This window comes from Nelumbo nucifera, chromosome 5 (genome assembly GCF_055504915.1).
Source record: "Nelumbo nucifera cultivar China Antique chromosome 5, China Antique-T2T, whole genome shotgun sequence".
NCBI lineage: Eukaryota > Viridiplantae > Streptophyta > Magnoliopsida > Proteales > Nelumbonaceae > Nelumbo > Nelumbo nucifera.
This window is the reverse complement of record NC_142653.1, coordinates 29989760-30014852: the sequence shown is the minus strand read 5'-3', so window position 1 is coordinate 30014852 and position 25093 is coordinate 29989760. Positions and strand designations below refer to the sequence as shown.

The following is a 25093-nucleotide window of genomic DNA, read 5'->3' as shown; positions in this document are numbered from 1 at the left end:
TGATTTTGACGAGTTCATGTGGTTGCAACATTTTCTTGTGACCCCCCACTAAGATTTGGTTTCGATTAGCCACATGGTGAGTGCATGCTTGTTGTTGCTACCCCAAGTTGTACATGAACTACCTGCTATCATATGATGAAATAGAGACTAATTCCGGGATTCACTACCATACTAGATAGGGCTGCTCACAAAATAGTAGAAACCGATCAAACCACCAAATCGGCCTGACTCGACCTGATTTAGTCGGTTCTCAAAATAATTCAGTCATTTTCGGTTTGAAAAATAGTAGAATCCGACAGTTCGGTTCAGTTATGGGTTATTGTGTTATAAACCGAACAAAAGCCAATCCGATTGACTACTTTTTACATCTATCTGTTGTATTAGTGGGACAGAGGAAAATGTAGCCTTGTTATTACTTTTTAATTTAGACTCTTTTTATGATTTGACTTATTTTATATTTAAAAATTGTCAGCTGCCCAACATTCTCTCTCTTCATTCTTTTCTCCCACTTTCAATTTCTCAATTTCCGATTCTAAAAAAAATGAAAAAGACAAAACTCAAAACTCTAAGTCCTACTACCTAGGGTCTGACATCTTAGGCTTATAGATGTCAGTTTTATCACATAAAATTCTAACAAGACAGTTTTCGTACTAAAGTGAAAAGTTTTACCTCTAGTGGGACCCATGTAATAACAAATTGAAGATTTGTCATTTGACAGTAGAATACATAATGATACACTTTCTTTCAGTTAACCAATTAAACTGACCGAAAAAATTCAAAATCAGTTTAACGGTTTTACATTTTTATGGATCGGTTTTGGTTGACTAAATAATCAACCCGACAGTGCCAGTTCGGTTGAAAAAAGTAAGTGAAATCGAACCAAACCAACCCGTGTACAGCCCTAATACTAGAATATCAAAAAACCCAGACATGCTATAAGTCAAAGGATAAACCAAATCATCCCATGAGTACATGCTTGGGTGATTTAGCTTTGACGAGGTCACACCGTCATAACAATTTCTAGTGATCATCCAATAAAACACAAACTTTCTTGCTATCGATCAAATGAAAAACCAAATAACCTAGCAAAGATATGTTTGCTATTGCTACATCAAATGATACAAGAACAGCCCACTATCATATAAAATAGAGACTACCTCTAGGATATACTACCTAACCATAACAATCAGGTAACAACAAGGTATCTTGACATGTATAGTGACACCTAGGAGATAAGGCGCTTGTGGTTGTGGAGGGTCTCACCTCACTTATTTTCCTAGATTTTTTTTTTTACATGGTGCTGTTGGATACTAGTTTTTTTTTTATTATTTTTCTTATTTGCTAGGGTCCAATCGAGATGTATACTATACCTGAATTAATAAGCATGGAAGTATTCAAAATTTTGTCCGATCAACACATTGATTTTCTTCCTTTTCTTTCATCCTTATTTTCTTTTCTTCTTTTCCTAGGACAAAAATGGAGGCTCGATCCCTCTTTTCTTTCTTCCATTTTTTTCATGAATATGTTGATTTTCTATTTCTTAAATGAAGTTTATACATTTTTTATGACAATTATGAACAATTAATAGTGAAAGATGGTTGCTGCTTGCTATGAAACCTAGGGAATTACCCTAGGATGTATGAATTTTATTCAAAAAATCCCATCGCCTAGGCAACTAGACGTCAAGGCACCCCCAGCACTGCTAACCTCACCTCGGCTCCTTGAAATCTATGGGTGTATTTTATCGAATGTCTATTAATACAAGAAGTTCAGTCAGTTATGTTCAGCAAAGGTAGTGCGAATATAAATGGACTATGGCCCTATTGTTGAATGTCCCACCAGGAGATCTCCAAGGTAGACTATGATCCAGTATGGCTGGTTATAGGTAACTCCTCAATCTTTTTCATCTTTTGGATTCTCTATGGTATTTTCATGCTATGGAGTGCATAGATGAATATGTGTCATGTAATTGGATGGATATTATGGCCAAGGAGGTCTCCTAAATAGGATCCATCATGCGGTTGCCTCAATACATGTATTATTGTCATTTGAATAAAGTTCTCTTATTCAATAAAATCTATGATTATTTAACTAGCTGGGACACTATATGCTGCATCAATTTTACCAATGCAGGCAACTATTGAAGGCATATTCTGAATGTGAAAACAGTGCTGACATTATTGCTGTCCAAAATGATTGGCTCTCTCAAAGTTCAAGAGTTCCAGATACCATTCCAGATGCAAATGGTACACCTTTGTTGCAAAGCAAGCGCCTCCATTTTCTAATACTATAAATAACCTTAATTACTACTCGTAAAAGGAAAACTTAATTGCTTGCTTGTACTATTTTCAGAGATTCACTAGTTTAATTCTTTTTTGGTAGGCTAGATTTTAAATTGGAGATTATAATCCCTCATTATGCATCATTTAAGCATTCTGGAAAATATTGAAGTTGTCTTCCTATTCACTTGTTTTCTGGCAGGGACTAACTTGGTACCTCCTAGTAAGGATGCCTGCTCTGATGAAGATTCTGAGGATGGACTCCCACCACTGGAAGAGAATTTGAACCACTTGAGATTGGAGCAAAGTGAGGATGAAAGTGAGTGAAGAAAATTCAATTACCTGTTACACTTGCAGGGTGAGGAGAAAAGGAGAAAAGGGCCAATGGAACATGATTTTTTTTCTTCAGGTAAAACAAAGGGGCATGCAATTCTTTAGGTGAAAAGGCCCAAATGGTCTATTGAAATGTATTATTAGTTGATTTCTGAATGCTTGTGAAGGGTTTCTTTGCAAGTGAAAATGTAATTTTATATCAAATCTTTCCAAATTAACGAGCGTCTTAGCTCATGGGCTACAGAATACGTAATTGGTGTGTAATTGGTGTTTGGGTCCCCAGTATGCCTTGTATCCCTTATCTAGAACTAGAAGATTGAAACACGCAATAAACAGGTCTCACCTTGGAGATTAACTGGGTACATAATCACTGTAAAACATATGGACAGTTAGAAAAGTCCAGTACAAAACAATTGATGCTTGTTTAGACTGTAGTCTTTTAACTGCAAAAAGGAGATAAATCCTTAAAATAAGGAATGCCAAATGCAGAGGGATTCGTCCAAATCTTGTAGCCCTGGACCCGTTTGGGAGGATTTTCACGCAGTGGGATCCACCTGAAAAGCCAAGCAACATAAGCAATGTTTGTTAAAAATTACGCAGACCCAAATTCTATTCGCTGTACAATCTAGATATCCTGAACGAGCATTTGGGCCTCCACAGGAATTGAAATTGTAGCAGAATTGAACATGTTGCGGAGATTTGCGCAACCGGAGTCTCAATAGTCAATAAATATACGCTACAAAGATTTCTGCAAACAAAAGGCTGACCTGGGCATACCCTCTTGTGAGTTGTGACTAGGCAGTGATGAAAAACCATCAAGGTTTATCATATTGACTTAATAACCTGCACGCTACTCATTAAGAAGGATCCATCAATTCTAAAGCTTTATTCCTATTAGTCCATGAACACCAAGCAACAATTGCAAACTAAGACACCAGCTGATTGGTCTCTGCTTTAGACAACCGACTCTCGGTCCATTCATATCATTGTGGCTTTGAGCGTGCAAACGCAGATTTGACCCAAACCAAGCTGCCTTGGCAAGGTCACAGTACAACAAGGTATGCTCTATTTATTCCTCATCTTGGTTGCATATGGGTCAATGCAGAGAGATTTTCTTTCTTTTTCAGAGATGTTTGTTGACAGCAACACTGCCATGCAAAGCTATCCAAAAAATGACTAGAGGTTGGGGGTGAGTTTCCATATTGTCTTCCACTCTCTACTATGAGAAGCTTGCCTAGAGTTATAACACCCAATCCTAGCTTCTTTTAGGTGATTTGCAAGGTGGTAAGCAGACTTTCTAGGCTGCTTACCAATCCTAGCAGATCAATCAATTTGGATTCTACACCTTGAGAGACCTGGGATCGGAGATAACACAGAGACCCAACTTACTGGTAATTGGTAAAGACCCTTTCAAGAGAATTTCTCTACTACCCATGATAGCGAGAAGGCTTCTTGGATTTTTTTTAGCTTCAAGAAAGTGGCCATTAGGATGGTATTTAGCTTGGACAATCCTTGCTTTGCAAGGAGGGCGATGTTAAAATTAATAGGGTCACAAAATCCTATACCCCTTTCACCCTTGCTTTACAAAGAGTGGACCACTTGATTTGATGCATTATCGCTCCATTCGCTTATTGATATCTCGCGGGGAGTAAGTTGGTCATCTGGGGTAATTGATCAATTTCTCCATTCGCTTTAGCACTGCAGTTTGTCCAGATAACTCATGGCCGGGAATTATTTGTTTGGGTTAACATGTTATCTGGATACCGAAAGAATAACTTTAAAATGAGTATTCCATCAAAAGGAACGTTGCAACTTCAACTAAGCAGTTGAGCAAAAGCCCTCGCAGAGAGACAGGCTAAGCTTTTCGCCTTTGTTGGTGAAGGACACATTTAATTTTTTTTTTTTTATATATAGAGGGGAGTCAAAATCACCGGCCTTTTTTTATATCTTGTGAAGGGCTACACAACAGGGTAACCCACCCCTCAATTCAGGTGCAGGCGGGATTCAAACCCAAGTTTTAACTACAACTAACAGAAGACCTTACCAACCAACCGATTCTGGTTGGCAACTTGCCAAAACCACCGGCCTGGTGATTATGATACTCCCATTTGATGCATGATTTGTTCATTTGAGTTTGGTTAACTTTGACAGACATGGGCTGCTTGAAGCATGAATTAGGATGCAATCAATCAGTGTAAGCTTTGGACTCCGCTTCAATTTGCAGGAGGCGTGTGCCTCGGTAGAATGTAAAATTGTAATGGGGACAAACGCAAACCTATGTAATGGTCATGCTTTCAGTTCAGCCCCTTGTTGCACGCCAATGCTATTCCAGAATGTTGATGCTTCGTGTAGAAGCAGCAAAAAGCTAAAAAAGTTGGGGTGATCATGAAAAATCGAATGGGTGACATCGAACCAAAAATTCTGGTTAATTAAATTGATTGATTCAGTATTTTTAAAAAATGGAAGGTATTGATTTGGTTTCGATTAATCAATATAAAAATCTGATTGATAAAAAGAATTAGATGACACTCAAAGGACATTTGTATTTTTCAAATGCTACTTAATAATTGGTTAACAGACTGGTTAGCAATAAGTGTAGAATTGACACGTTTTAAAAGTTTAGGTATTAAATTGTCGTATTTTAAAGTTAAAGGATCAAAGTGACACTAAGCCCAAAGTACAATATACTGATCGGAAATTTTCACTTATTATATATAATGTATGAAAATCAATAAACCGAACTGATCAACTGATTAACCAATTGGCTTTAATCCGATTTCCGTTACCTGTTTTTCAAAAACCTATACTACCAATGCCGATTTATTTTTAGGGCTTGTTAGATTGAGGCCATGAAACTTGGGCCTTCATCCTTCTTATTGGCGTGGAAATATTTTATTCAGAAAAGGACACGTGCGGAATTTCGTTTTTTCTTTTTACTCTCATCCTTTCATCGTACTGGGCTTTTTGGGTAAGCGGTAGGTTTCGTGGTAGGAGATGGTAAATTGGTAAATAAGATGTATTGCCAGCAGCTAACGTAAAATTCAGTAGAGATGACTACGTGGCAAATATGTAGGGCTCATTTGGGGTTGCCACATGGTTAATGTTACAGATTTGTTGTCTACTTTGATCTTTACTACACGACCCGCCTAGTAGAAGATTTTTTGTTTCTTCTCTTCAGGGGTGTTTTTGGTATTGCACATTTGCACTTGTAGGGTGAAATCTCATATATCCCTCCAGTGGCCGAATGGCCCGAATCAACAAACTCGCGCTCTTCTCTCTCTATCTCTCTCCGCAGCGATTAGAGAAAGCCCGTCGGATAGAGGCCAAACACACAGACAAGAGACTACACGGAAAAACCCTAAAGAAGGCCATTTCTCTTTAGTTTTTCTGCAAGATCCTCTTGTTTTCTTGTTTCATCTCTCCCCTTTTTTTATTCATCTTCTTGTTTTGCTTTTTCCTGTATTTGGTTTCTTTTTTTCTTTCTGTTTTTCTTTCAGGGACACGAACCAGCGAGTTATACGGTGTTTGGTCTTGTGTTGGAGCTCTAATGTTGCTCTTCTGAGTGTCTTTTATGTGGGTTTTTATTTGTTTTCTCTAATGGTTCGTTTTCTCTTCTGAAATTAGGGTTTCACGCCTCACTTCTTTCTCTTAAAGGAAGTGACGATCTTCGAGAGGTTGCAATTGCGAAGCTATTAATTTGTAAGTTCTCTATTAATATATCGTATTTGCAGCTTTTCACCTTTACGTGATCAACGGCTTTCTCTCCCCGTCTCCCTCAATGTATTTGTGTGTGTGGGCGTGGATCCTGGAGCATTGAAACTTGTAATGCGTAAATTAGGAAATTAGGTCTTCTTTATTTTTACGTTTTTAGCTTTGTTTTGTGCTGTGGGTTGTTGGTATTTTATGTGTTTCAGCTTGGTTCTGGGAGTAGGTTTTTCTTTTGGTTTCTTTTTACTAAAATTTCTATATGGGTTCAACAAGGTTGCTCATTTTATAGGGTTAAAATATTTAAGGTTATTTTACTGTGTATGTGTTGCTTGCGTTCGTTTCTTTTCCCCAGCTCTTTTTTTTATGCTTTTATCATTCCTGCCCTGTAACCAATTTCCTTTCGACTGATGAGGAGTCGCTATTCTGACACCAGAACATTAGTAGATGCATTTTTTGGATTCAGCATTTGTTAGATTTGTTAATTTTCTCCATTTTTTGCCCTTCTATTTAGTTCCTGGAAATGGAATTACGTTCAATTCGTTTTCTCAGTGTTATCTTGAAAACCATTATTTGGGTATACTTGCCGATTTGTGCTGACTAAGCAAGGATCTCTTTTTTTTGTTTTATTTTTATCTGGATATATTTTTAATCTTCTCTGACTCTTTTTAAGATTTCTATTTGGTATAATTAGATTTGTTCATACTGATTTCACGCTACTTCAATTATTAGGATTGGAAAGACACTGGGTTCAGTAGGCACAACTAAGAAAGATGTCAACACAGTATCCTGTACTTGACAATAGGCCAATTGATCAATGGAAGGTAGCAGAGCTAAAGGAAGAACTTAAGAGGCGGAAAATCACAACAAAGGGGTTGAAGGATGACTTGATAAAACGTTTAGGTGAAGCAATTCGGAATGAAAGAGAATCTGCAAAGGAGGGAGTTATTAATGGTCTTAGTAGTGATAATGAACCCAAGTTGAAGCCTGAAGAGAAGGGGACTGAATCAGTTGATATTCAAGTTGTTAAGGATGGTCAGGATAATTGTGAAAATAAAGCCCCAGAGGCAGAAAAGGATACTTCTGAGGTTGATGTTGTTGATAGTGCTGCTGAGACGGTTGAAGAGAAAGCTCAAGCTGAGGAATTGATGGGAAATTCTGGTTCTGTTATGCCAGTTGATGAACCACCAGTTCTTGCAGTGTCCGAGGAAGCCAATATCACAGTCAGCCAGGGTGGGGAAACCCAATTAGCATCCAGCATTCAGGAGTCAGAGAACATTGAAATCAAGATGGAGAGTGAGGATACAAAGCCTCTTCACAAAGGTGCTCTTCCCGACGTGTCCGGTCCAAACAATCAGGTATCTGAGGTCAGCCCTGTTTTAGGGTCTCAAGTAAAGTCTGAGTCTATTTCTACTGATTCTGTGTCAATTATTGAAAAGAATGAACTAAAGGATAATTTGAATACTGATAATTTCCCTTTAGAACTAGAAGTTGTTAAGCCGGAGATGGTGCAACCATCATCCAGTGATGTTCCTCCTAATGATGGCGATGTACATCAACTGGATGATCAAGAGCCACGTGAGAACCAGGGCTCTATTGAAGATATTGATGACACCAATGCTCCAAGTGTTGACCTTGGGAAGAATAACAATAGTGCAGATGTGGGGTCCTTGGAAAAATTAAATTTAGACCGAAGTTCAGGAGATGATTCCATGGAAGAGGATGTATTGGAAAGTAAGCAAATTGATTCAAATCATAATTCTGATGAAGTGGGAGATAGGACTGATCTAACTAAAGTGCATGTTGTAAAAGAGGAGAATGCTATTGATGCTGTGGGGGCTGGTTCCTCTTCTGAGAAGAAGGAAATTCCTGCTGAAATAAAAAATGCTCCTTCTGTGCCTGTCGAGAAAAGAAAACTTGAAGGTACACTTACTTCTTTGTCATTAGAACATTCATTTGTTTCTTTTCGCTGGTCCTTCCATTGAGGATATATGTACCCTGTTTTTCTGATTTTCTTTTCTAAGTGTTCTTTTGCTTTGGGTTCTGGTTTATCTTTTTTTTATGATGTTCAGACTTCCCTATATATTGTGAATCCAGATATAGATTTCTGATTGTGAAATGAATTTATCGTTGAGCCTCAATAATCTAATGCTTAAATAAATATTGAACTATCCTTTTATAGGTGTTATCTACAATTAATGTGGTTGGGTAGAAAGAAAGACCCTCGGGATAAACTGAAGGTCGAGTTTGTAGTGGTGGTTAATTAATGAATTTTGATGTTTTGCACTTCACATTATCTTTCCACAAATGATTGTAGTGGTGTTAATTTTCAAATGGACTACCTCCCAACAAAAGGCTTTAACTTTAGGTGGCACTGGACCTTTCCAAATAACAATAACCAGAAATACATTGGGGGAATGTGACAAGGTAAGAGTTCAGAAAAAGCTGCACACAAAAAAACAATCCATTTGGATTAAGGGTCCATACCCTTAAGACATGATAGGAGGATAAAAAACGACACCTTCAAGGCTTCCAGCAAGAACTCTTGAAAACCCAAGATCTCATGAAACATCAAGCTCTGTTAAGGAAGTAAGATCTACGATACCATACCCTTAAGACATGATAGGAGGATAAAAAACGACACCTTCAAGGCTTCCAGCAAGAACTCTTGAAAACCCAAGATCTCATGAAACATCAAGCTCTGTTAAGGAAGTAAGATCTACGATACCATACCAATTTCTCTTTGTTAAATGAAAAGAGAGTATAGGGAGGGAAACCAGTCTTTTAAAGGCGTGCTCCCTCATCATCCAAGCCTTGTCCCAACTATATGGCATGAGTTACATGAATCCTGTTTCGCCATTCTGTTCTGTTCAATGCCATACCCGTCATTAAATTATGGGCCCCCAAAGTTGTTTTATCCCCTACTGGGTTTAAACTTATATGAAGTTGAAACAAGGGTTTAAGGGCACAAATAGATTTCTAATGAGAGGCAAGTGTAGCTCTGCATGCTAAATTAGTTTCATCACAGTTTGCCATAACTTGTCTCTGTCCAAGGGGAACCACCACAACTTCTTACTCAACAAGGAGTTCCTTAAGGTCAATCTTTCTTCCTTCTTAACTTGGAACAATTCCCCCAACTAGTCAAATGATCCTTTTTAGAATCACCAAGCTCTCTTTAGAGTCTCTTATTATCTCTCCAACTTTTGTGCAACTAGGGCAGGATTTTTTTTTTTTTGATAGGGTGTGAATTTAAAAGCTGAGAGGAAATCAGGAAATATATTGTGATATTTTCACTGGTGAACTTAATCAAAATAATTCTGCCACCAGAGATATAATTTCTTTTTTCTTGGTGGCCTCTTTGTAAATTTGTCCACTACAAGGTTCCAAAGGCTGCATGATCTAGGGTTGCCTATCCAAGGTTGCTACTAGCTAAAATGCATCTCTGACACAGCACATACCAGAATTGCAGTGTATTGTTCTGTTGCCCCTGTTTAAATTTTATTCCTGTCAATTTACTCTTTGCCAAATTTATTAGCACTCTCCAAGCCACTATCCTCACATTAAATGATTTCATCATCTGCAGAAGTTGGAATGATTAATTGATTACTACTGTACCTTCCAAACATTTTATTATTAAATTATTTAATCAACTAAAAGACAAAGCAACAAGCCATTCAATTCAATCACTTCAGCTGCTATCAAATGGCTCCTTATTACAAGTCTTCTAGGTTCAGCCTGTTGATGAAACATTATGACTGCCTTACTTCATGCCACTGTTATTTATTGAAAGAATGACATTTGTTATGGCTCATTGTTGTCAAACTAGTTGGAATTTGTCCAGCCCTCAATTTTGCAAGTGTGCTTAAAGGTAGTTAAACTCGTATATAACTGCTAGGGTGTTGGTAAGGTATTTCAATGTAACGGTTGAAGATACTAATTTGCTTAGCTTGTAAAGTCTGCAATTCTACATACATTCTGTCATGTGGTGACTACTTGTTACCATTTACTAGATATTATCTATGATACAAAATGTTGGTGATATAGCATATTCAAGTGACTCTTGATATTTGAGTGAATGGTTTCCTCTCAAGAGTGGCCTTGGCCATGTTGTGGACATGGACACTGGAGTTGGAAACCAGTGTGTGTCCTGGCGTCTGACTCAGCAAGATGGAAAAAACATGGGCTCATGGACATGTCTATGGAAAGTTAATACTATTAAAATAGTCCCATCTGTTTTGAATTCTTATATGATAAACAGTTATGCATATAGAAAAAAGGTTTAGATATCTTTGTTGCCCAAGGCCATATCTTTGTTACTTCATTATCCACAATTCATATTTCAACCACATTGATTTGTTTTCTTGTAATTAGAAATAATTCTGGCTGATGGTTTTTATCATGAGCAATGTTTACTTAAGATGGAAATTGAAGATGACATTGTGTATTTGTGTGTATGCTCTGGTGTATGTGTGGCAAATCTTGATTATATATTGTTTTCTTCTGTTGGTGTTAATCGCGGCTGTCTTCTCAGGGATGACAATTTGTCCATTTGATGACCAAGTCAAACTAAGAGATGCAGTTTCTGAGTATTATAAGAAATTAACTAGGTTACTTCACGGCAGCCTGTGTGATGTATTTTCTTTTCCTTTATTTTTTGAGTCTATATGCCCCCTTTGAAAGGCTTCTTTCTCTTTGGTGCTCCATTTTGTTCCTGAGTTGAGAGAAAAAAGTAACAGACCTAAAATATCAGTTAGAAAACTTTCTTATGGATATGGATTTGTGGAGGATGGGGATGCTACTCTTCATATTCTAAAGTCCTTGATAGGGTTGTGGATATAGATATTTCATCCACTGCCTTGGAGCGTTCTTTTATCCAATAGCTGATGTGTTGTCATTAGCATCATCATTATTTGTCATTGTCACTGTTATTATAATTCTAGCACTACTACCCTTGTCGTTACACATACAACCAGTATGATTCTTTTTGTTTTGTGGATTAGTGGGTGTTTGCATGTGTATTCCTCACTTTTTGTTTTTCTTTTGACTTCTTGATTAGAATGACAATATGTAGCATGGCCTTAATAGCCATTTTTTATTAGAAATGATATACTGAAAAAAATGAATAGTAATCATTACTAATTGAATGTAAGTTTCATCAACAATTACAACTAGCACTAAGTAGATGGTTGCTACAACTAACATAATATGCACTAGTTATAAACTTATAATCATTAAATTCGTACTATAATTTACCCTCTGTCTTGGCAATATTATGCATCTATCTAGGATCTTTCATTTTTTTTAATCTTGATAAACTCACTATTGAGTATGAAATTAAATATCAATTAGCTTATCTATGTATAAAGGAGTAAATTCTACTTAAAATCTCATTTTTTTACTGCCATGGTATTGATATTCTATATGGACATTAAGAATTGGTGTTATCTGTGTGGACAGATAAAGAAGTGGTTGGGAATAATGAGCCTCCAAAGAGGCAACGTCGGTGGAATTCTGAAAGCATCAAAGTTCCTGAAGTGCAAACTTATAGTATCACCCCATCTACAACACCTAAGGATTCTTCCCAGCCCACTTTTCAGAAGCGCAACTTAACCAGATCTGGCTCAACACTTGGCGAAGAGGCACCAAAGGAGCGAGTTGGTGAGAACTGCACTTTCATTGTTTTATATTCAATGATTCTTGGTTTAAAAAAAAAAAAAATTCAACACATCTGAACTGAATTGTAATTCCTTTATATTGGTAGTTCCGCCATCACCAAAGCCCCCAACAACTTCCCTTAGAATCGATCGTTTCCTTCGGCCATTTACCCTGAAAGCTGTTCAAGAGCTTCTGGCGAAAACTGGAAAAGTATGCAGCTTCTGGATGGACCATATCAAGACCCATTGCTATGTGACGGTATAGCTTATGCACCCACCTGCTGTCTGACGCGTGGATTATTATTTATAAACCTGTGCAAATTTTTCTTTTGGAGCAATTGAATTAACCAGTTTTTGATGGATCCTTGGTGCCTGCAGTATTCATCAGTGGAAGAAGCCACAGAGACTCGAAATGCTTTGTACAACTTGCAATGGCCTCCAAATGGAGGGCGGCTTTTGGCGGCAGAATTTGTTGATCCCCAAGAAGTTAAAATGCGGGTGGAAGCTCCTTCACAGTCTCCAGCAGCACCTGTCAGCACCAACACAACATCTACTGCTCCTACATTCCAGCCCCAGCCCTCCCCTCGCCAACACAATCTGCGACAACAACTTCCTCCCCCACCTTCACTCCCACCTCCACCACCACCACCAACAGTGTCTGATCCAACACCCATACCAGTACGGGAACGACTTCCACCCCCACCACCGCTCCCAAAGAAGCCAGATCCGCCAATAGTTACCCTTGATGATCTCTTCAGGAAGACGAGGGCTACCCCTAGGATTTACTACCTACCATTGTCTGAAGAACAGGTTGCAGCAAAACTTGCAGCACGCAAGAATCTCAAGGAGTGAAAGGATGGTGTGATGGTCTTTTGCATTAATGGGTTAGCTTTATGTAAAACTGTATGAAGATACATTTGATTAATCAAGCCTTTGCAGATCTAAATGAAGGCATGAAATTACCTGTGCAAGTTTGTGCATAAGGGATCGGGAGGTTAATGATGTTAGGTTATCTGTACAGCTGTTAAGATCGAGTTATTATCTAGAGATTGAGCTGTCATTGGTTGCCTGATAACCTTTTTTTTCTGAGAGGGAAAGTAGTTTGGGTTGACTAATAGTGCCATCTTTTGTTGTTTCATTATGTAATGAGTTGCATTATTGGTGGTACTTAAATTGGTCTCTTTTTCCCTTTCAAATTTAATTTTAGAGGGTAGAGAGGTGGATGGAATCGTTAGGCTTCTGGGTCCTTGTGGTCGACGGCGGATGGTGCTTCTATTAATCGTGTAGAGTATGATCGGAACTCGCAGATGTACCGACGACTCTGGATCACCTGCCCACGAGAACTCTGCCCATCTCTACCCACAATATAATTGGGTGGTGGTATGACCTATCAAAGGGTCCTATAATTATAATATTCATTGACTCATTGACTGACACTCGGTGTCCGAAAGAGAAAACAATGGAGTCCCTTTTAATGATATGCACGGTGAAATCCGTTTGAGATGAGCCACTGGGTATTTTTGCGTTAGCTAAGGTTATCTGTGGATGAATGGTATATACCGACCATTAGGAATATGAGATATAGGTATTGATCATTTTTAGACTTCCCGTCTCTATCTCGACCCTATAGATAAACAAAGCGCGGGCATGTCTTGGCTTGATTTGATTAAAATATTATTAATTTCGAGTGGTTCGAGCTCGAATTGATTAAATATTTAATGAAATAAAATACATTCTATAATATATACATACATATTATATGTAGGGCAGATTACAAAGCCCCCCCCCCCCCCCTCCCCCCTTATATGGTTTATGGGGTCCGTGACAAAGACCCCTTGTACTATGACCATGAGACAGATTCCCTTCCGTTAGCCTTTTTTTGAAAAAGTTCAGAAGTCCACCGTGCAATATTTTGTAAGTTCCATACTACCTTTGTAATAACTATTTGGACAATTTTAACCATCTTTTCATGTTTTATGCGTTTTTTCATCTTATTTCTCCCTTGCAATCAAAGGATTTCTCCTTCGTGACCAAGCTCCGAGTTACAGTAGCAAGGGACATCTCCCTTACAAGTTTTAGTCGCACGGGATTTCTTCCTCACGCGTTTCAGTTGCAAGGGACATCTTCCTCACTGTATTGGTGCGATCTCCAATAGAGAACAGACACTGGCGATCTGAGATGAATTACATGAGGGTTTTTGGTGGGTGTCTATTTTTGCCATTTTTAAAATGTTAACTCGACTTGTGGAGGGTATTTTCGTCAACTGATACCTTCTGTTAGCCGAGTTAACAGGGAAGGGGTTTTTTGTCTCATGGTCATAGTATAAGGGGTCTTTGTCGCAAAACAAAGTACAAGAGGGTCTTTGTCACAGACCCCATAGTACAGGGGGGGGGTCTTTGTAATTTGCCCTTATATGTATTACAAGCTTTCGAGCCAAACTTTTTATTGTTTTAGCTCGAGCTTGAATAATTAATCAAGCTTACAAGTTATACCAAGGTATGAATTCCATTTGAGCTCGATTAGAATCGAACACAAATTGAGCCTAATCGAATTTGAGCCCAAATAATTCGATTGAGCTTGATTTGTTTATAGTGCTAGCGTGGATAATTGATAGATGAGGAAACATTTGGTAAAAAATGCTTAACTTCAGATTTCGAAATAGTGGTTGGGCTTGGACCAAGTTTTCATAGGCTAATTTCAGCATTTTGAGGCTCCCTAAGCTTGGCCTGTCTTGCATCTAGGGTTGGGCCTAGCTGACCGTTTGAACTTGTACTATATATTAATAAAATTGTATATTTAGAAATTAAAATTTAGTTTAAATTTATATTTAAGATTATATAAAATAATATATAGTTTATTATATATTAATGCACTAGTGGAAGGATGCACATGTTTACATAAAAATAAAAGGATGAAAAATATTCTAATAACTTTTATGGGCTAGAGGTGAAGCCAAGGCAATATTAATATTATATTTTTTAATACATTATCATCATTATCCAAGCCTTATCCCAACTATATGGGGTTGGGTACATGAATCCTGTTTTGCCATTCCTTTGATGGTGTATCCATTGTTAAATTATTAGTGCTCATATCATTTTTTGCTACTTTGATCTATTCCCCTTTGGTCTACCCCATCCCTTCTAGCCCATATAAATTTCGTGTCGTTTCTTCTTATGGGTGCTGTTAAAGGTCTTCCATGCACATGACCAAGCTATCTTAGTCTACTTTCTCTTATATTATCACTAGTGTTTGAGCATGGTTTGGTTCGGTTCAATTTTGAGGCAAAACCTGAAATCTAGCCTATAGGGGGTCAGTTCCAGATTTTTGGAACCATAACCTACATTGTTAGTATCAGTTCTAAGGGTGTATCGCCCTATATCGATGCTTTTTTTATGTTTTATTTTTTTTTTAAACCGGTTCAGAGGGGTCGGTTTAAGTCCTAGCTACCCTTTGAACCATGGTTTGACCCGATACAACCCCTGGAGGGGCATATCGGGTAGCCATCAGTCGATTTCAAGAATTTGAAACTATACCTTACTTGGTAATAAATTGGATAGGATCGATTCAAGGCCACTTTGAGGTTGGTTCCATTGGATTATGGTTTCACCCATAAGTACCATCTCTTGTAGCTACTCCATGATTCCTTTAAATAACTTCATTTTTTACCCTTTGCTTTATAAATTTTTCCATTTTCTATCTTGGATATACATTTGTACCACACTCATTTTTGTGCATGTTTCTTGAACGCCCAACACTTTGCTCCATATAGCATAGTTGGCTTTCTACTAAATTTCCCAATCCTAATTGTACACCAATGTATGTTTGTGTTATTACTAAGCTTACATGTCGTATTTATATTTTATTCCTATTTATTTAAAACCTCTTTTTTAATATATAATATGATACCGTACAGTATGTATTGATACCTTGAACCATCTAGTATTAATCAGTATTTTCAAACATTAAATAATTTGCCAATTAGATTCAACTCTAATCCACTATATTACATGAAAACCATTTAATATTGTGTGTGTGCCTACATGCATGCATGTATGTAAGGATTGAAATATTGATATGATATGTCTGATACGGGGTGTATCATATTGGTATCATTAATGTCTTGCATGGGATACGCTATCACTGTATATGTATTTGTGTCAGTCGTGCATATCCCACCGATATGGGTCTATATCGGTTCGTATCACACTGTATCGACCAGTACATATTGATACGGACCGATATAGAATGATACGCCGCCTATGAGATGCGAATGCGCATATTCTTCGGAAAAAGAAAGATGGAGGGAGTCAAACTCGCGTCAAGAGCTAGGGGAGCTTAACCTGTGCCTATTAACCAACACGCCACTCCGCCTTTTGTGTTTATGAGTAAATGAATATAACTTTTATTTGTTTATTACATGAATGCAACTCAAATAAATAATATATATTATAGTTAACTCCAATTAAAAAATAAAAAAAAAGTAATATTTAAAATCAGTATTTTATAAAATAAAAAAATAAAAAATATATCAAATCCATATTTATATCAAAATATTATTTGAATCTCAAAAAATTATAAAAATATAATATTAATAGGAGAATAATTATTTTAATATTAACATTTATAAATTTGAACATGATATATATATATATATATATATATATATATTAATTTACATTGCATAAAATTATATTTATTATTTAGGAAATAAAAAAATTGTTTACAAAATACTCAAGAATATAATCTTAAATTGAACCTATCAAATCTACTAATCTACATTTATACCAAAAAAATATTTTTAATTAAAAATTATAGGAATAAAAATATAATAATGGAATAATCATTTTAAAAGTCAAAAATTGTGAATTTGCATATGATGTGTATTTTAGAAAATTTAATAGATTTGATATATTTTAAGTTGAGATTATACATTTTATAAATTATTATGGATATTTTAATTTACATAGAGAATATAATATTTGGTTGACCTTTTTGTTAATGTAATAAAGTAAAAATAGTAAAACCGAAAATAATTGATATAATAATTAAAATATAATAGGAAAATATGTTTTGAATTTTGGATTCTTGATTGATACATTATCAATAAAATTGTATGATATTTGTGCATCATATTATATTAATTGTAATATTTTTTTTCATATACACCATTAAAATACACGTTTTCTATATATTTATACATTATTTATGATTAGTTAACCTTAAATTTAATATTATTAATATATTATGAAATTTTTATTTGTTACCTTAGTGTATCCATATTTTTCATCCATATCTATGTGTTTCCAAAGCGCATTCATACTTGTATCCGTATCCAAGTTGTCTGATACAATACGCGATACCGATACTTTAATCCTTGGGCACGACCGAGCAGGCCATGCCGATACGGCCCAATCCGCAACCTGGCGTGGCACGACCCATATATATTATTTATATATTTATATAATATTATATAAATTATAATTATATAATAATATATAGTATATAATATATTAATAAAATAAATATTTTTTATTTTTATTATACTAATTTATTTAATTATTGTATATATAAGCAATTTTGTAGATCAAAATTCATATAAAATTAAAATTTTAAGTGTTTTTTGTCAATTTTTTAATTAAATAGCTTTGGCCCAATGCACGGCCCGACCTGGCCGAAGTCTCGGTCCACGGGTCAACCCAGCCCGTGGCACGACACAGACCCACATGGGCCTGGGTCGTGGGCCGTGCCGGGCCGACCCCCCAAGTTATCTAGAGGTAGATCGCGTGGCAGCTTCGTCTAGCTAAGGTGTCACTCGAACAATGAAAAGTAGTAGTAAGCGTGTCAATGGTCCAGTTTTGGACTGGATCTTGTTCAGTCCAAAATCAATTTTGACGGATTGAACGGACCAACAAGACATTGGATTGGAGCAATTCAATCCTAAATATTTATTAGATTGGATTGGACCTGGTCCGTCCGTAATAAATTTGTATTGGATTTGGGTTGGATTAAGTCAATATCTAGTCCATTTATATAAGATAAGAATATAGGTGTCAATGGACCGGGTTTGGGTTGAAACCAATCTAAATTAAAACGAACTTGAACAAATTGGACAATCCAAATATTGAAATGAACTAGTCCAAAATGGTCCAAAATACTTATTAATTGGATAGGACCTGGTCCTTCTGTAATTAACTCATGTTACTGGACTGGATTGGACAAAATCCAGTCCAATTGACACCCCTAGTAGTTTATTTTACAATTTAAACCTCACAATTAAATAGAGTTTGAATTCAAAATTGAGTATTTTAGTTAAAACAATGTTCCATAATCTTCTTATTCATATTTTTAATAGTAGTGTAAATATAGAATTATAGATGTGTTCAATTTTTTTTGCAATTCTTTTTGTATTTCTATGTGTAAAAATAATTATGATATGTTGCACTTACTTCTTGTTTAATACGATAATTATATGTGCTCGAATGTTCTTTTGCAAAATTTATTCATTTTTTATTTTGTATTTTTATATTTTATTCATTTTATTGATTTATTTATGACATTAAACGCTAACAAATTTGACCCAAAAGTTGAACTATTGATCTTTGCCAAACAATAAAATAATTCTATTTTTGCTCAATTCTAAATTATGTATTTAATTTTCACTATCAATAAAAAAATTTCTTGTTTATTACACTTATTTTTTAATTTCATTAATAAAAATCATGTGTCTAATTTTCTCCACATTTTATAATTTTCTTATATTTATTTTTAGTTTAAAAATTTTATTACCTAAGTATGACTATATAGGTTGATCAATTTTGATTTGGATGGTTGAATTTCTTAGCCAACACTTTGATAAAGAACGGTTTTGTTTTTGAGTTATATTTAAAATATACGAGTTTATATTATTAAAAATATCAGCATAGATCTAATTAGTATCATTTATTAGTGAAAAATAACTTAATATATGATTCAATAAGAGAAAGTGAGAGTTAATATTTAAGTTATAAGACTTAACGAGAAGGGATTAAATGAGGTGGAAAGTAATAATTGAAATTACACTTTCAACCCTTACAATTAGAGATATACTAAATAGACAAATATGAGCATTTTAGTAACAATTAAAGTTGGCATTAAAGCTACAATAAAATGACTTTTATACCCTTTCTCAAACAATGAAATAGGGAGTACTTTTAGTCCAACAAAACTTCCACTCTGCATTCCCACTTTTATATAGTATAGATATATATAATATAAATAATATTATATATAATATTTTTATTTTTTTATGTATAATCAAGGTTTAAAGTATCGATATCGGGCGTATCATATTGTATCTTTTGGTCTTGATACACCTATTTACAGGTGTTTCGGGACCCTGGTTTATTTTAATAAAAAAACATTAAAAATGTCTTTAAAAATCATATTTTGAAAAAAAAAAACTAAAAAAAGCCATTGAGAGTGTGTTTTGGCATATCAATACTTTGAACCATGTGTATAATATTAACTATTTTTATATATAAGATAAAAATAATTTTATATATGTATGTTTTATTGGAAATTGGGCTCATAGCCGAGCTCGAATTTATGAGCTTTTGAGTTGAGTTAAATTCGAAATCAAGGCTCTAGCTTGAATAGCTAGATATTTGACTCAGGTCAACTCAAATACACCCTTGCTTCTAATTCTACAATGTTTAAATTTAGGATTTGTTTTTGATGGAGGGAGATTTGACCCGACCCCTTGGCCATGCGACACGTGGAAGCAACCGAGAGTGACCTGGCAGAAGCGCCAGCTCGGCATAGCAGCAGGCCCACAACCCAAGCCTCGAGCTAAAGAGTCCCGAGCTCCCTCAAGGAGGAACCTACAACCCGAGCTCTCCCTTCGAGGTCCTGAGCCTTACAAGAAGCACAAAAGGCAAAAAAAACCCGAACTGCCCACCCAGGGACAGTTCGGGCCATACGTCTATCTAAACTCAAGATTTCACCTCGCACACCACTTCGGCTCCAAGTCGCCTAACTGAACAACCGTACCTGACGCCCAGGAGACCGTACACGAAAGCGGCACACCTGACCGATTAGGGGACTGACACATGACAGCCGCCATCCAACGGCCACCTGCCACCGCCATCTCAGACGGATAGAGGTGGCCCTGGCAATTGGCAATGGAGGTTATGACACCCAAACTAGCAATTGACAGAAGAAATGACACCCGACTTGGCGGAGGAAGTGACCCGATCTGGCAGAGGTAATGATGCCCGAACTAGCAGAGGCATGGAAGTAAGTGTACAGGGTGATTATAAAAGGCCCCCATCTCGCAAAGAAGAGGGTATGTGATTCTTGCGCTTTTCTGGTCTTAGAATTTCTCACTTCCCTTGCCTTCTAAAGAGCACTAACTTGAGCTTCGGAGTGTTCCAATCGGGTTCCTCCCTGAAAGTCTCCATTTTCTTCCTTGTTTCAGGCACCCCCAATCTCGTCAGAAGCGAGGTAACCGGCAGCTAGGACCGACCAGATTGCGCATCATCATTTGGCGCCGTCTGTGGGAACTCTTCAAAAAGCCTCCCCTAACCTTTAACTCTCTCTCTCTCCCTCTCTCAAAGAAACCTTAGCTTCCATGGCTTCTCCCAGCAGCAGCAGGCACAACGCCGACTTGAATGCTGTAGGGGAACACCCCTAGCCTGCCACTGTATGCATAGGACAGTTCATCGTCCCCCTATCGATGGACGGAATCCCAAGCCCCAACGCACCAAACATGGTGGCACCTGTGAATGTCCCTCTTCCTCTCCCTGTCGAGACAACCTTTGTCGAACCAACTGTTGTTCCTCTGGCGACTAGCCAAAACCAGTTTGATGACTTGATGCAGTGCATGCGGGCAATGCAAGCCCAAATGCAGCAGTTCCAGCAATATCAGCTCCATTAGCACCAAGTACTGCACCACATTTCTCAGTATCACTATCAACAGCAGTTCCCCCAACTGCCTCTGAACCAACCACAGCTTCCACCTCGGCACCCCGCTCTGAAGCCGGTCAAGCCCTCCTCTCAGGGCAGACGCCTTCACCGAGGAGAAGCCTCCCAACTTCAGAACCCCTCCAAGAGCCAGGCCTCATCCCCGGGCAGGAGGGAAAGACTAATCACCCCCGCCTCGCAGCTCGTCGGCGGATCGGGAACCTCCTTGCCAGTCAAGTCAGCACCTCGGCACTCCAAGTTTGAGCTCCCACTCACAGAGAACCGATTCGACGTCCTAGCAGCGGACTACCAACAGTCCGGGCCCATCGAGCTCGGCAACACCGAGGCCAGCAGTGCCAATACCAGGCCCTCTAAGCAGCAACGAAGATGCCAGCGAAGTCGCCGAACTACCACCCGCATCCTGCCCGAGCTCCGAGGTAAAGAAGAGACAAGCTCGAACGAGGTAAAAGCTGCCCCTATTCTCTCAGTCCCTTCCCCCCTCTCATCAGAACTCCTTGCAGTCCCCATGCCTAGAGATTTCAAACTCCCCTCTCTAGACAAGTATGATGGGTCCTTCGACCCCAACGACCACGTTGATGCCTTCTAGTCCCAAATGCACCTGGCAAGGGCCAGTCAATCCTGCATGTGCGTGGCTTTCACTACCACCTTCAAGGGGGTGGCCCGCACCTGGTACAGGAACCTAGCCCCCGGGTCAATAAGAAGCTGGACCCAGTTCGTGCGGGTCTTCACCGCGCACTTTGTTACCAGCAAACGGTGCCCCCGAACCGAAGAGAGCATCTTCGGAGTGGTCTAGAGAGAAGGAGAGTCCATCCGAGGCTACATCAAGCGGTTCAATGATGCATGCTTGCAGATACTGCGCCTAGACCCCGTGGTGCAGCTCGCGACAGCCAAGAGAGGAGTGACACACAAGGAGTTCAAGTGGCACATGGTAGTTAACTAGCCCGCGACCGTGGCTGAATTCCTCAAGCTCGAGGACAAATTCATGAGAACAGAGGAGGAGATCAACCAAAAGACTGAAAGCGGGATCGTGAAAAGGAAGAGGGAATGCGAGCTCTCCAACCCTGATGACAGAAGAAGGAAAGACCCAGCTCGGGAGACGAAGCCAAGCTAGCCGTTCCAAGCTCCCTTAGCAGCTCGGACGGAATACACACCCTTAAACGCGAAGCGGGCCAAGATCTTAATGACAATCAAAGACGCCCCGTATGTGAAGTGGCCACCTTGTCTGAAGGGAAACCGAACGAGAGGAATAAAAACTTGAACTGTAGTTTCCATAGGGATCACGGTCATAGCACCGAACATTGTAATAATCTCCGCGACGAGATAGAGGAACTTATCCGTCGCGGATATCTATGAAATTTTGTACAGCACAATATTAATAATAATAGTAATAAGCCAGGTCAGCAGGGAGAGCACAGCAAAGACGCTCCCGAGTCCAGTAGCCGGCCAGCAGAACCACAGAAGCAGCCCCCGGAGGAAAGACCAGTTTGGGGAACAATCCACGTGATCATTGGAGGATCGATTGTGGCAGGGTGCACCTCGGCAGCAGCTCGCGCGTCAACCCGGGAGGCCGCCAGAGAAGAACGAAATCCCCCGAAGCGGCCTAGGACGGAAGGCCCCATATTCTTCACCGAAGACGATGCGCGCGGGGCCCACTACCCCCACGACGACGCACTTGTCATAAAGATGAAGATCAACGACTTTGAAGTCCGACGGGTACTCACTGACTCCGGTAGTTCAGCAGACATCCTCTTTAAAGCGGCCTTCGACAAGCTCCAGTTCCGAGAGAGTGACTTGAAGCCCGCGAACACCCCGCTGGTCGGCTTCAGCAGAGAAGAGGTCAGACCCCTGGGAAAGGTCACAGTACCTGTGGAAGTCGGCACGTGGCCTAGCACGGTAAGACTCAGTCACGATTTCTTGGTGGTCGCGACCCCCTCCCCCTACAATGCCATAGTAGGTCGGCCGATCACCCACGCTTTAAAAGCTATGGTGTCCACTTACTATTTGGCCATAAAGTTCCCAACGAACTTCGGCATCGGGGTAGTGCGGGGCGACTAGCTCGAGTCCCGCAAGTGCTACGTTGTCGCCCTCAAGGGAAAGGCCAAGGTAACCAGCGACCTACGGAACAGAATGAGGAGCGAGCTGCACCAATAGAGGAAACTGTTCCCATCTCTATCTTGGCAGAGGACCCCGCCAGATTACTTTAGGTCGGAGCATCCCTTGAAGAACCCCTACGATCCGAATTGGAACGCTTCTTACTCAGTAACTTAGATGTTTTTGCTTGGTCTGCGGCAGAAATGCCCGGCATAGACCCTATGCTTATAACTCACAAGCTCAATATTGACCCTGTAATCATACCCATTAGACAGAAGAAACGCAACTTAGCCCCAGAACGCTGGAGTGTGGTCGATGAGGAGGTCGAGAAGCTCCTCGCAATAGACTTTATAAGGGAAGTTCATTACCCGAGCTAGGTGTTCAACCCAGTTCTGGTAAAAAAGGCAAACGGCAAGTGGCGCATGTGCGTCGACTACACCGACCTAAACCGAGCTTTCCCGAAAGATTGCTTCCCTCTCCCCAGGATCGACCGCCTAGTGGACGCGACCTCGGGACACAAGTTCCTGGATGCCTACTCGGGCTACAACCAAATTAGGATGGACCCGTCCGACGAGGAAAAAACCACCTTCATAACCGAGTTCGGCCTATACTGCTACAAGGTTATGCCCTTCGGACTGAAAAATGCTGGGGCGACCTTCCAAAGGCTCGTGAATAAGCTGTTTCAGCCCTTAATTGGCAAAAAAGTAGAATGTTATGTAGACGACATGGTCGTCAAAACTCAATTTTCACGTGAATTAATACAATACTTGAAGTCTGTTTTTGAAATTTTGCGTAAGTTTAATATGAGATTGAATCCAAACAAGATAAGGGCCATCCTAGATATGAGACCACCTCGAAAGGTAAAAGAGATTCATAGGTTAAATGGTAGGATAGCCGCTCTGAGTCGTTTTATGTCTAAGTCAGCAGACCGTTGCCTGCCCTTCTTCAAGGCAGTAAAAGGCAAAGGGTTCGAGTGGAACCCGAACTGCCAGCTCGCATTTGACGAGCTCAAGAAATACCTCGTCAGCATCCCGGTGTTGACTCAGCCCGAAGAGGGCGATGTTTTAGAACTGTACCTCTCGGCAAGCAACGAAGTGGTCAGTTTGGTACTGATAAAGGAAGCAGATCGGGTCCAACGACCCATCTACTATATTAGTAAGATATTGCAGGGAGCGGAAACAAGATATCCAGAGATAGAAAAGCTAGCCTATGCGCTGGTCATTGCGGCCCGCAAACTCCACCCGTATTTTCAAGCTCATACCATCATCGTCCTCACCGACAAACCCTTGAGGCAAGTATTACTCAGGCTCGAGGTTTCTAGATGATTGACGAAGTGGGCCATCGAACTTAGCGAATACGATCTCCAGTACAAGCCCCGAACCGCCATCAAAGCTCAAGCCTTGGCAGATTTTGTTTTAGAATGCACGTTCAACTCCGAGGTCCTCAGCCCAGTTGAGCACGAGGCTCCCAGTTCAAGCCCTGAACCGCCATCAAAGCTCAAGCCTTGGCGGATTTTGTTGCAGAATGCATGTTCAACTTCGAGGTCCTTAGCCCGGTTAAGCACGAGGCTCCTAGTTCGGGTGAGCTCGGTGCTCCCGGGCCGATTGAGTCCGAGCCCCATGAGATCACATCTAGCTTGGTATCTCTCCTGGTTAGGCCGAGCGTGAACTAGGATGAAGAGCCCTAGTTCCTTCACGTAGATGGCTCCTCAAATCAGCTGGGCAGCGGAGCCGGTGTAGTTCTTCGCGGACCGAGTGGCACGAAACTGGAGAACGCGCTACGCTAGGTAAAGGCAAAACACATAGTTATCTGCAGCGATTCCCAGCTCGTGGTCAACCAAGTTACAAGGGAATACGAAGCCTGCGAGCCAGCTATGATCGCCTACTCGGCAAAGGTAAAAGAGGTACTGCTTAGCTTCCAGTCACACTTCATCAAGCAAATCCCAAGGTCAGAGAACACTAAGGCCGACGCCCTATCCCGACTAGCCAGCACCAGCGACAACACCATGAGAACTGTGTACATAGATGAGTTACCTCGACCTAGCATTCTCCGGGGGGCAGAGGAGGT

General features: G+C 39.4%; 2 protein-coding genes across 3 annotated transcripts in view; both read left to right on the top strand.

Annotated features, from left to right (window-relative positions):
* The window catches only part of LOC104600066 (RNase L inhibitor protein-like protein), a 53909-nt gene extending 50870 nt beyond the window's left edge, over nucleotides 1–3039 (top strand). The window contains exons 9-10 of one of the 2 annotated variants that reach the window (XM_088887446.1): nucleotides 2170–2246; nucleotides 2482–3039. In XM_088887446.1, coding sequence (XP_088743572.1) covers nucleotides 2170–2246; nucleotides 2482–2606 — 202 coding nt within the window. In that variant the 3' untranslated portion in view covers nucleotides 2607–3039. Of the gene's footprint in view, nucleotides 1–2133; nucleotides 2247–2481 lie in introns of both variants that reach the window. The other variant, XM_088887445.1, reaches the window with a different exon arrangement.
* Nucleotides 3040–5862: 2823 nt separating this feature from the next.
* On the top strand, nucleotides 5863–13144 carry LOC104600068 (uncharacterized). Its single transcript, XM_010262883.3, has 5 exons — nucleotides 5863–6311; nucleotides 7050–8240; nucleotides 11775–11975; nucleotides 12079–12230; nucleotides 12350–13144. The coding sequence occupies exons 2-5, from the start codon at nucleotides 7091–7093 to the stop codon at nucleotides 12821–12823; spliced, it is 1977 nt and encodes a 658-aa protein (XP_010261185.1). The 5' UTR covers nucleotides 5863–6311; nucleotides 7050–7090; the 3' UTR covers nucleotides 12824–13144.
* Nucleotides 13145–25093: the final 11949 nt, after the last annotated feature.